Source organism: Prorops nasuta, unplaced genomic scaffold, assembly GCF_024137725.1.
Source record: "Prorops nasuta isolate Cenicafe-Biocafe unplaced genomic scaffold, Cenicafe_Pnas_1.2 PNAS00002, whole genome shotgun sequence".
NCBI lineage: Eukaryota > Metazoa > Arthropoda > Insecta > Hymenoptera > Bethylidae > Prorops > Prorops nasuta.
This window is the reverse complement of record NW_027116799.1, coordinates 9686486-9698987: the sequence shown is the minus strand read 5'-3', so window position 1 is coordinate 9698987 and position 12502 is coordinate 9686486. Positions and strand designations below refer to the sequence as shown.

At 42.7% G+C, this 12502-nt stretch overlaps 2 protein-coding genes across 5 annotated transcripts; both read right to left on the bottom strand.

The window, feature by feature from the left end:
- Positions 1-4562: 4562 nt before the first annotated feature.
- On the bottom strand, positions 4563-10535 carry Tg (Transglutaminase). 4 transcript variants are annotated; one of them, XM_066731512.1, is made up of 10 exons: positions 10189-10535; positions 7643-7992; positions 7445-7577; positions 7140-7369; positions 6626-6939; positions 6023-6292; positions 5863-5942; positions 5475-5619; positions 5105-5411; positions 4563-4954 (listed from the first exon to the last, which is right to left on the bottom strand). In XM_066731512.1, the coding sequence occupies exons 1-10, from the start codon at positions 10301-10303 to the stop codon at positions 4649-4651; spliced, it is 2250 nt and encodes a 749-aa protein (XP_066587609.1). In that variant the 5' UTR covers positions 10304-10535; the 3' UTR covers positions 4563-4648. The 4 variants fall into 4 exon arrangements, with proteins under 4 accessions (XP_066587609.1, XP_066587612.1, XP_066587617.1 ...); XM_066731515.1 differs by having other exon boundaries at positions 9003-10282; XM_066731520.1 differs by lacking the exon at positions 10189-10535 and adding an exon at positions 9014-9111.
- Positions 10536-10713: 178 nt separating this feature from the next.
- LOC136778367 (mitochondrial import inner membrane translocase subunit Tim21) lies at positions 10714-12201 on the bottom strand. The gene is made up of 4 exons (XM_066735155.1): positions 11538-12201; positions 11213-11447; positions 11014-11113; positions 10714-10910 (listed from the first exon to the last, which is right to left on the bottom strand). Exons 1-4 carry the CDS (start codon positions 11728-11730, stop codon positions 10767-10769), a joined length of 672 nt encoding a protein of 223 aa, XP_066591252.1. The 5' UTR covers positions 11731-12201; the 3' UTR covers positions 10714-10766.
- Positions 12202-12502: the final 301 nt, after the last annotated feature.

Here is a 12502-nt window from a genome sequence, read left to right as displayed (position 1 = left end):
CGACGATTTTGTTTTTGATGCTATGCTGGTGTTGGTGTTGCTGGCGCGGCGCACAACGCGTCTGCGCTGCTCGACTTCCCGGACACCACTGCTGGAACACTCCTCCTCCCACGCGCCGCTGGTCCGCCCCACCATGCCGCAACTATCCATCCCTGAAGTTAGCCCAAGGTAGGGATATGCGCACGCCAGCCGGAACCTCCGATCCGGCCTCTCGAGCCACGTGACTCCTGTTCCCTGGGTCACGTGACCATCCAGAGATTCGCACACCGGCTGTCAGGAGTAGCGACCATGCGCCAGGGGCGGCCGTTACCCACCGGAATTGTTCCTTCAAGGCCACGCCTCGCCAGTCCAGGCCGACCTCTCCTTTTCTCTCGCTACTCGTCATCCACCTCGTCGTCGTCGTCGTCGTCGTCGTCGTCGTAGTCGTCGAATCTGCCAACAGCGACGAAAGAGAGATCGATCGATCCCAGCTTTACCGGATCTCTCTACGACCGAAGAAAATCATGTAAAAAAACTTGAATAATTTCATGCCATCCAAGCTGATTTACGGCGTTCAACTATTCTTTATTAGCCTCACGATGAAAATTGATTCGTACCCAGCAGGACCAGTATTTTCTAAGAGACTTCTCTCGTTGCATCCAATAAATTGGCCGAGTTTCCTCTCGATGGAAAAGATGCTAATAGCGGTTGACCGTTGGGAGGGAATCCCAAACGCATCGCGATCGATCAAAAAGTGGTTCTGGCTCTGAACTAGGAATGCTATATGGATACACGCATATCGTGTAGCGTGTAGGTCGTAAGAAGGAGATGAGATACTGGTAGGGGTGCAGAGGAGATTTACGGCGTGTGTTTAGGCACTTGAACGATGAGCCAGCCCCCCCCCCATTCCCCTCCCCATTCGTTTTTATTATACTAATTTCTCGACTATGTCAAAATAGCTATCGTTTCTCGACAGTGCGGTGTGCTTGCCTCCTGAATTCTATTCGACACGCTGGGTGCCTCCGTGGTAATAATACATAAAGGACCCAGCATAAACTATGAAGCCGCTCACCTCTCTCTCTCTCTCTCTCTCTCTCTCTCTGTCTCTCTTTCCCTTCAGGTAGCTGGAAAACACGATTCAACCGCATCGAAAGAACTCTTATAGCTTATAGTTCTTTTCCACGAGTAGCGTTTATCGAACGCAGCGCCAGTGGCAGGCTCGGATGCAAATTTGGTAAGAAGCAAAGAGGGGCAAAAGAGTAGAGAGAAAAGTCGACGGTGGCCGTGGCCCCTCCTCGTGGTAGATTGTGCATGGAGAGGGTGATGGAGGCGGGGCGGGAGAGCTGGTCGAAGCGCTCAGTCATTCATCATCCGTGGTGGGAAAAGGAGAGAGAGTGAGAGAGCGAGAGAGAGAGAGGGAAAACGTTAGCTTCCTACGCGGTAGAGAGTCGAGCCGAGAGGTGGTGTGGCAGGCCACCCACGCGGAAAGCTCGAGATCAGTGGCGAAGCTAACGCGGTGCCTACATCTCGATGCACGCAGCACAGCAACACGTCGACAGATGTTTAACCATATACCTCGAGAACCACCACGCAATAATGGCCTATAAGCTGCGTTATTTCCGTTAGATCCGAAGGACAGGATGGTAATAACCTCAATGTGAATTTTCCTCGTATGCCTTTTCTTCGTCGATTCGTCAAAGGGTCTCGAATATCGACAGAAATACAGTCGCACTCGCACGACCACATGTGGTGAGGGTGTCCGGTGACACATAACCTCCTACGGGATGCACGAGCCTCCTAAATTCTCGTTAATTAACCTTCGCGAGACGAATAGAATTCTGATTCATAATGGGCCTCCGAGATCCGATAGATACGGATTAGGCTCGATGGCTCAGCAGTTTTCAAGTGGGTGGATTTATATAGCTATGCAGTCGTTGATCCGATCGTCTACGCTGTCTCCGGTCTACTTGTCGATTGTCCCACCGTCGCGTAGCATGATTGTGCGAATCTCCGGGCCGTTGGGATAAAGGTAGAAGCTGTTGACTCTGCTAATAATAACAAGGAAATAAGCGCGATGGACATTGTACGAAACGCGATAACGAGGAGAGTCCGAAGATTCGAGTGTGTTCGTCTTGTCGTTGCGAATGTTTACGATTGACGTTCAATGGCGCCGGATCCTAACCTCAAATGCGAAAGGAAAAATTCACCGGCCAATAGCTCGGCGATTTACGCGCCTGTAAGTTTCGTCTCGCGAATAGAAACGTGTGCTGTGCTAACGGATTATTTATGCGTGCATCGATATTTATGTAGGTGCGCGCGTTCACCGGCCTAAACCGGCCAACTTTCGGGCGTGGATGCTCCGAGCGTTATTTGTTATTCTAATGCCGCATTATATATTTGTTCGAGCGTGGGCGAGGAGAAGCCGAAGTGTGAAACGCGTTGTTATAGCGCATGCCGGCTCTCCTGGAATTCCATTCGTGTGTGCATCTCGATCCCGGTTCGCTCACCGTATAACCCGCACGAATCTTTGAGGATCCAAGGAAAAAGAGAAGCTTTGATTCTTCGACGACGTTTATATGCCTGAGAAATACTGGTATTCTCGTTTCGAGACAGCGCTGACAAAGATGCTGCTCGGCTAAAAGATATTAAAGTGAGAGGGAGGAGGTTTTTCACGTTTAACCGCTCCCTCTGGAGGGAGGGAAGCCGATAAGCCGAGCTAGGCGCGTCCCTGCTTCTCCCGGTGAGAAACGCGAGTCCCTCCCCCCTCCTTCCCCCTCCCCCACCTCTTCCTCCTCAATGTAGTTACAGCGAGTCACAGGATGTCGAATGGCCGCGCTGGGACTCTAATCGAAATTAGTTTTTTAATTGGAAAGACTTATTTAGTCGTTAGGCTTTGCCATAGCCCTGAAACACTCTACCCCAAACTCGCTATTCTCCGCCAACTGCGGACAGCGCCATCTGCTTTTTACACTGGCTCTCAGTCAGATATACCAAATCGGTGCAGCTTAATTCAATGAAAAATATGTACGCGTATTAAACGACATTTTTTTCATCTTCCTTCACGGTGAAACGCAACCTCTCGTTTTATCGAGACAGAGAGAAAGATATACACCATCGACTATAGCGAAACTCGTGAAGGAGGGATTGATCCCCTCCTCGCTGGTTATAAGCCTAGAAGCCTGGGGTGATCCGCTGTAGCAGCTTATCCAGCTCCCAACGCCAAGCGGACCAAGCCACCACTAAAGTGGGCCCCAATTAGATACGTCATTGGATTTCGATGTCAACCGAGTTAGCCCCGATCTTTCCCTCGGGAGCCTGCCGGATTCGCAAAGTAAACTTTGCCTCTGATCCGCTCGCTTACTCAAATACTCGGATTCGTTTGGTAACTGATTTGCTAAGGAGATTGCATATCGAGTTGAAAAGAAAACAGAGGGAGAGAGAGAGAAGAATAAACGTAAGGTTTAAAAGGGCTAATAGATGGCACGAGGGGGAATGGGACGTAGGTGGCGCTAAAAGTGTTATTCGTCTCGGGCCTCTCTGCCATTTTTGCATGGGGTGCATGCGTAATGAGAAAGAAAATGAGGAGGAGAAGGAGGATAGAGCAGAGCAGAGCGCCATTTCACTTTAGCAGCTCTCGCCAATCAACCCTCCTACTGGCTTGGCTGCGCGCAGTGATACACACCCCATCCTGCCAACACAACCTAACCTCCACGGTTACACCAGAGAGAGAGAGAGAGAGAGAGAGAGAGAGAGAAAGCCTACCGTTTGCTTCTGCAAACACGAAAACCACTGCATATCGCTGCTCCGCCTCGACAATGCAAATCACGCTGTCACTTTGACTTTCGAATACGGAACAGATTGTAAAGGAACCCTTAACGTACCGTATAGTCCATTGTTGAAAGTGAGCAAGTAGTCGCTATACACCCTTCCTACTAATGCCGAGGGGGAGAGGGGTCATGCAAATTCACGTCAAATAACAAGCAAACTATTTTCTTCCTCTTTTTCAACCATGCAAACATATCTCTCTTGAAAGTCGATGTTTCGAGAGAAATGGAATAATGAAACGAGGCACGTCGCGCCATCTACGAGCATTCCGCGGAACTTGACGTGCACGATACTGAACGCTACTTAATAGGATGAAGGTGAGGCTAGTTTTAATTCGAAGCATTAATAACGTTGATTGACAATCGTTCCGAGAAGCTACGGTTTAGCCCCCCGTGGTCACTCGTGGCAATCCTCCACTGATGGATACCAAAGCATTCTCCATAGGAAGAAAAGAATGTTAGTTTAGTGTGGAAGGCATGTTTGTTATTTTCATGAGATATAATGGCTTGGATTCTGGGTGTTGATGCATAGCGCGTGGCAGGGTGCCGCGTTTCCTATACGTGCCATTATGCTGGTTAGTAGACAACACTGGTATTGGTGGATGGACCTATGTAGATCCTGTTGGGAAGTTGGAACGCAGGTAGGGACCTAGAGAAACCCACAGACCCCCGTAGACAGAACTCGCAACACGTCCATCATGCGTCACCCTTTTTACATTTACTCTCTATACATACGTAAGTATTACACATTTCTCCTCTTCAAACTTCCACCTTTCTTCACAAAATAATTTATTGCACTCATCTACATAGTATTTTAATGATGAAAATATAAATAATATACACTACTAATACGTCTCGTTTATCGAAATTGCAGGCTTCACCATGAAATTGATAAATCCATCGACGTCCTCCAACTCTTTGGAATAGAATTTGATGGCGATGGTTGCTCGACCCTCGAATCTCGGCGTCATCGAGAATGTACACTGGGCGTCCTCGTTTACATCGACGGGATCGTCCAATTTGAATTTTAGCTGTTCCTCCAGGCCAGGACCCTCTATCACGAACCTACCCTTTCTCAAAGGAATGGGCAGTGGATTAGTGAAGCTAGCGGATGCGTGCAGCTCCTCATCAACGACTGCTGGACTTTCCAACTATAAAAAAACTCATCCTTTAAGGCTAAAGCTACCATTTGATGGTCAAATGACTCTTTTTAAATGTAAACACACATGTATACAAATTCTTTGGTGTACGTTTAGTGTTAAATACTGCGATTGAACAAACGTACACTAATGTACACTTACAATTATTGTGATGTCAGGTTTACGAACTCGAAAATCATCCTGTGCAAAGTACTCGAAATTTGTGTCTTTCACCGTTCCAAGGCAGACGATATTGAAGGCGCTCTGTGGTAGTAATCTCGGGCCGTACTCCTCCCACGATACCGTCATCCTAACTTCATCTAGAACACCGGGCATGACCAATCGATCCACGCTCAATTTCTTTATTGGATCGCCCACACGACCTGTATACAATACCGTCTCAACTCGTAGAATTACCGACACTCGATATTCCCCGTACTTGCTACGATTCTTGATCAACAAAACGACACTGGAAAAGATATTCTTAGCATGAACGAAGTTCAATTTTGAAGCTTAAAAATTTAACATTTACCTGAATGCTTGTCCTATTACTATATCATCACGGAGTTCGAAATCGAACACTATGTCGTTGAATTCCTCGTTGAGGTAGTATCGACTGAACAACGATTCACTCTGCTTGAGGGCCTTCAACATGGCATCTCGTTCCTCCATGGATTCTAAAATATCAATAGGATAAATCCTTTACTGTTTTATGTTATATATATACGCAACACCTTTTTTCTTTACGTATTGTTATACCCCCACTTCGTTTTCAAGATTATTTTTTTTATACTTCATTAATTTGTGATTAGCGTTAATTACGCACTGAAAAGGTAACAAAATTCATGCGAGTTTGAGAGCAAGTTCACGCATCAAAAAGTTAAGATATATGCTCCTTGATTAGTACATGAATTACTTACTTTCAGGATATTTGTAAGAATGCGTCACGTCCTCCCTGGTCCATTTACCCACAGCTTTTGTACTGATGAACTGGCCGATTCTGAAATGTAAGAGTAATTTTGTTTCTACTGTATTTAAGATATGCAACCCTACGTAAATCCATGGACCACTCGTGCTTACCCGTGAATATCTTTACGCAAGAGTTTGAGGGGCTGAGTTGGACCGTTGTAGCGCCAGAAGACTTTATCAGCATTGACCTCTGCGTACAAGAAGGCACTGTCGTAAGGACGTAATACTTGAGCCTTTTTAACAGCAGCAATGGACGCAGGACCACACCTATAAGCGTCCTCACTCAATTCTTGCGGCGTCGAGTCTATCATTTGCCAGCCGTCGCAGTCTGACGACAGATCCAAACGTTTCATCCAAACCTCGTTCCATACATGGAAATTCCTTTTTGTAAATAATAAAAGAAACTCATTCTTTCTAATATCAATTGTATTACCCTATGTATAAAACTATAGAACAATAAGAATAATTTTAAGAGGCGAAAGAGAAATAATTTTAAACAACTTTCGTAAATAAACGTAAGGTCGGATGTCACACATTAAAATTGTAATATATATATAATATTTTAACTTATATTAATCATTAGTCTTCATTCATAGAGGCTGAATGTAACAATTAAAATTTATGGAAATGTAACGTAATTCTAATCCAGCGTTTCGCAACCTAATCGCCTCTTAAAATTGGGACCAGGGTTATTGTGACACGTTGTATACCTACCATATCGAGTCGCTGTTCAATTCTTCCATAATCCTTCCTTCGTTATCCACGAAATAATCGACCGTCAAACTGTTTTGCGTATCATGAGCGCTAGAGTAATTGGTGATAACGCGACATGGTAGACCTAGAGTGCGACAAATAGTAGCAAGTACTCCAGCGAACACCCAGCATTGACCATATTTCACTGGTTTTCGAGTTCTGTAATATTCCTGAAGAATCTTCTGCGATCCGAGCCACTTGGTCGGCGGCGTACCTCCGCCAAAATCGTTGGACCAGTTGCCCATTACCACCCCGTAATCATCGGGCGAATTAACCTAAGGATATAATCGATTTATTATTTCTTGCCACACCACGGCGTGCTAAACTGTTGCAATTACTTAAAATAAGATAATACAAAACAGCATGTTTTCCGAATCTAAATTATTACATTAACACAACGAAAGAGCGGCATAGCTGATAATTACAACCCATACAATCTAAGCATAATTTATGTATATTTCATAAAAATACTAACAGCAGCTGATAAGATACGCGATATTATAACAGGATCGTTCCTAGAGGGTGCTCGCACTTTTCCAACGTTGCTAATCAGATGTAGAGCGCAGTCGAGGATATCCACGCCAAATTGCGAATATTTCCACACGGTCGGTTGCATTCGATTGTAACTACCACGCCAAATCAAACCGTCTTCCGCCATGACGTACTCCTGTCGTAACGCCTCAACGTTCAGGTAAACTGGATCCTCTAACGAATTTGCGACGCAAAAACAGTACGCATAATTAATTCACAATTACACCGATAAAGAAACTTGCAACGAACCTTGGCACCAAGGATTGAAAAGCAGGTAAAAAGGACTCTCCATTGTGTAAGAGACCGCTCCTTCCGTCTCTTTATTTTTTGTATCAATATCCACCTTCCATTTGCCGATTAGCGCGTTCGCCGATGGCACGATCTGGAATGATAAATCGTCAACGTCCTCGGAACCTCCCACGAATCTACCGCACGATAATACTGTACCTTCAAGCGGATAAAGTTGGGCTCCATCTCGTCGACGGTGGTCTGCCAGGAAGCCACAGACTTTTCAGTCGGTCCGAGGACAGGGCTGGCCACCAGAGTCCCATGACCGTGTTGCGGCTTTTCGACTCCATCGAGGGTAAACACCATCGAAATACCATCGATCGAGGGATCGTAGTCTCTCGAAAGATTCACGTGGAGATAAAATTCTTGCCCGCGTCTGACGATCAGTTTACTTTTGCCCCTCGATCGGTTCATCAAGTCGTACCTGTGAGTTCTGTGATTCTGGCCATTTTCAGAGATACAGAGGTCGATGTGCGTGATCGTCAGTACCGGTACACCAGAGTCCTCCCCTGCGATAGTTCGTAACGTATAATAACGTGAAATGATATATATATATACTATGCATAATATCAGAATTCCAAAGCTCACAATAAAATCTGTATGGAAAAGGTCGATGACCTCGGTCATCGAACATGCGATACCGATCGTAAAAACGATAAAGCATCCTATGGTGCTCACGAATCAGATCTTCCGCTGTGGGTACCCCGAAGGATGAGCGATGTCGATGCATCGTTGATAAAAATAAAGAACGTTTCTTTAGCAACAGCGGCAATTCCACTGACTGCTGTCATTTGAACGAAGGACAATAATGCGGGTAAAAAGAGTTAAATCGACTACGTCCGCTAGCTTACTGAGGTATAGCCTGCTCCAGAAGCCGACAGTTGGGAGAGATTCTCAGGAGTCGCAGGGATATTCGCGGTGGTGGGTTCGTGCATTCGGAGTACGATCGCTCAAGGACTGATTCGCGAGCCAACGCGCGCAGCCATAAATGGTCCCACCTGATGCTCGTAACTCGTCTTTCTATTCACCCACTCTCTCTGTACCCCCCCCCCCCCCCTCCCTCCTCCCTACTTGCTCCTCTAACTTATTCATTCGAAACAATTTACCATTAACCGCCTCCTTAAATAGAGAGATTCGTTTTATCGCTCATCATCACTCGGCATATAAGATCGATCGGTACCACTAGCAAGAAATAATGCATAAACTTTTGGAGAACGCTCGGATCGTTATTTCCAATTATCCATAGTGACGCCCGCATTTATCAACTAAATCGCCCATTATACGGAGACTCCTGATGTACCACGTATACGTATAAGATGCTGTGACATATTTTTCGAGCTAATGCTCCTTTCCTCAAATGGAGACTTATGAAAAATTCATTATAATAAGTTGTACTGCTCGAATACAGGTGTTCTACATTTTATTAGGTGTCCGATGACGAAACACGGTTATTAAACGACCTTCGAGAGGCTATTTTTCAGTTAAATATAGAGTTTTGTAAAAACGCATAGTGTATTACCGTGCACGTACAGTGTATTTATGTAAATTAGTCGTATTTCAATTTTTGGCCTTTTCATCAGCGTGAAGCGAGAGTGATGGAAAGCCATTGAGTGGAGATTGAGGCCCGTTGGGACCTTTCCAAATGCGCGCGCTATTCGTTGTGTATCGTGCCTCGTTGCCTCAATGAAACGATGTCAGTCAAGGTTAATCGCTTCTGCAGTCAGGAACTTGCCCAGCCAATCGTTCGATGACGCTACTCCAAAAAGCACGCTGCTTCTTTGTTTATAAAGGCAAACCAGTTTACTAGTTTTGCGCAACTTCCACTGCTATTCGATATTCAGTGTATTCGTTGCAGTAGCTCGGTGGAGGACGATTAAGAAAGAGGTTAACTTCATCACTGCTATTTACATCAGTGAAATAATTCCTCATCTTTTTGCGTGCGTTTAAAACATAACCTAATTGGCAAATTTCATAAGCGTCGAATGATAAGTCTAAAAATGAGCTAAAAAGGTTTCATATGGCGCCTTACTCAAAACGCACATCCGTCTTGCCTTGGCCAAGTTTCTCAAAATAGTTAACTTCGTGCAAGGGAATAACTGAGAAGTGTTTTATCGACTGCTGGAAGCTGTATCAAAATACACACAATGGCTCGAATTTATAAACCAAACCAAACTTGAATTTCAGCTTAGCAGTTACTTAAAACGAAGACCGAGTTTATCACTGCATTGAAGGTTAAAGTGAGACAAATGATCTTATTTAAAACCGAGCTAAGCTTGAATTTCGTTTATTGCAATGTTCCGAAAATTTTAACCATGACGTAGGTTATGTTAAAATAATTACTCTTAAGTACTACACGTAATAGGTGCCGATTTAGCGAGACTAATATAATTATTGTTAGAAGGTTTACCATTCGGTATATCGAAGTTACGAAATACTTGTGCTTTATTGGGATTAATCAATCAATTGTTCTCCTCTCCGTAAGAATGATTTTTATATCGATTGCCCCCTGCAGAAAGAACCCTCTATTCGTGAAAAGAACAATTAAACTTTCTCTCTTCGTGCGTAGCGTGTTAACCCTCTCGATCGCCGGGTCAATTGAGAAAAAAAAGAGTTTGATGTAATTATGACAAATCAAATTTTTCTCTCATCTCCTTTGTCAATTTTAGATTTTATAGACGAATAGTAAAACAATTATTGTAACTTACCATGCGTTGTCCTTGGTGGTTTAGGAAGACATTCCGGTTTTGTACATTTCGGATTTAAATCACGGCAACACTTGCACTTAAATAAAGCTCGAAATTTTGTACAACAGTCCACCATTTTATTATATAAATTTTTTACTATAACTTAAATTATTATATATATTTACACACATTTAATGATTATTTTTATATATTTCCCTCTCAAAGAATTTTAAGTTTGATGTATGCACGCCCGTAGCAAATGCAATTGAATTGCGATTTCTAAAATACCATTTAACTTTCACACATCATTGATGCTTACACTTGTCCAGTGTACATTCAAGAATATATACTGGAAGAACGCGTCGATCAGTTGCCTAGTAAAGCTAGCACTGACTACAAGAACCGTCATCCTATTGAAAGTGCAAAAGAGAAGAACTCTTGGATCTCCCGCCACACCCGCCCGTTTATCTTTTCGTTACTGCATCTAAATATTGCGACATCGATATACTCCTTACACTTAAATTAAGGTAGGTGCGTTTAAAAAATTAATAGAAATCATTTCAAGTTTTATTTCTCATAAAAAGAATAACACCTTTAATTCAACTGAATTCGGGAAGTGATGAACTACCAAAATCTATTCTATTTGATTCCTTAAATCTATTGTCCTCCACTTTAATAATTGAGCCAAGTACGTCATCAATCTTTACATATAGATATGTGTAATCATAATTGCCAGAAGCATCCTAAAAAATAATATTCAATAAAATAATACTTTAAGGAAAAAGTTAATACTAAATCTAAAATTTGTTTATCTCCAGATTTAATACTGAAACAGAAATAATTTACCTCTTCCATTTCTAAATCAACAGTACCTCGCCTTCTAATTCCTTGAATATAGAATCTCATTCTCAGATGCTTTTTGCCATCTTTTAAGAAAAATGTGTGACTGTGCAAAACATTATTCTCTAATTAGAATCTATTGTCATTAACATCAGAAGCTTCAAAATGATATATGCATGCTTATCGTTGAAATTATTGTTCATACCTGACATGACGCCTTCTGCCCCTCCTAGATTCTTCCCCATAAGCTTTTATAGGCTTGCCCAAAGCATCTACGATCCTGGTATCACTTATACATTTTTCCAGTGCTCTGGTATATATTCCGTTTACACTGTTGCTTGAAAATAACTCTTTAAATATAACATAAAATATGTAAAGAGTCACCCCTATGCCACCTATTATTACACCTAGATATCCAATTGATTTAGTATTTTCTTTGACTGTAACAAAAGGCTTTATTTAACAAAGATTTCTGTTTAACAAAAATTAGGTGCTCTGCACATAGAGCAAAATGCAATATGGAAATTTACCTACTTTAGCTAAGCCAGGCTCTAGCTTATTATTTTCTTCCTTAACAGACGATCTGACAATACTCTTTTTCGTCGAATAATTTGTTCTACTATCCATAATAGCACTAGCAGTCAAAGAAGGCATGCAGTTTTTATTTGCAACAAACAAATATCTTTTAAGAAAGGTGTGGTTAAATATTCTGTAAGAAGCCATTTTTCTTCACAAATGATATTTCATATGAATGCTCTATTTTACTTTGTGCTCATTAGAACCCAAGTTTAATACATTTCTTCCGAAAACCACAACTTTTAATTGATTTATTAAAAGGATGAAATAGTATAAATACTTTAACCTCTTGGCTCTTATTGCACTTCGCTTACTTGTTGTTTATTTCTTAAAACACTTACTGTCGACCGATAATACAGAAAAAGTTATCAAGATTTCCTTTTACCCATGCGTTTTCTTACTTTACAATTTATCATTTTTGGCGGACGAAAGGAGAAACGAGAAATAGAAACACCAAAAAGGTTCATTTTCCCCTAGCATTCAACCAATTGCAACTCGTTAAATAGAAAAGGAGGGCGCCTATTGGTTTGATTTAGCCAGTATATTCCCCCAGACCTCAGAAATATCGTGATTCATCGATGGCTAGCATAAACGTACATACATAGGAACTCGAAAGAATGTATACTGCATACCGATATTGACCGAAGCTGAACAAAACTGAACCAGTAGTGGGATGGTAGTATAGAAAATGGCCAAATGATAATATGACCAAATGATATTTTCGCCAAAAAACGCTAACTTCACATTGTTCAAAAGTCGGTATTGCAGATTACCGACCGAATCGTATAAATTTTTAAATTTGAGGAGCTGGCAACGCTGTACTGGATGTAGGGGATGTAGCTGTCATATGTGCACGTGTTAGGCGAGGTGAAGTAAGAATCAGAGAGGTAAAGGGATTTCTCGGGAGTTTGTCCGTCCG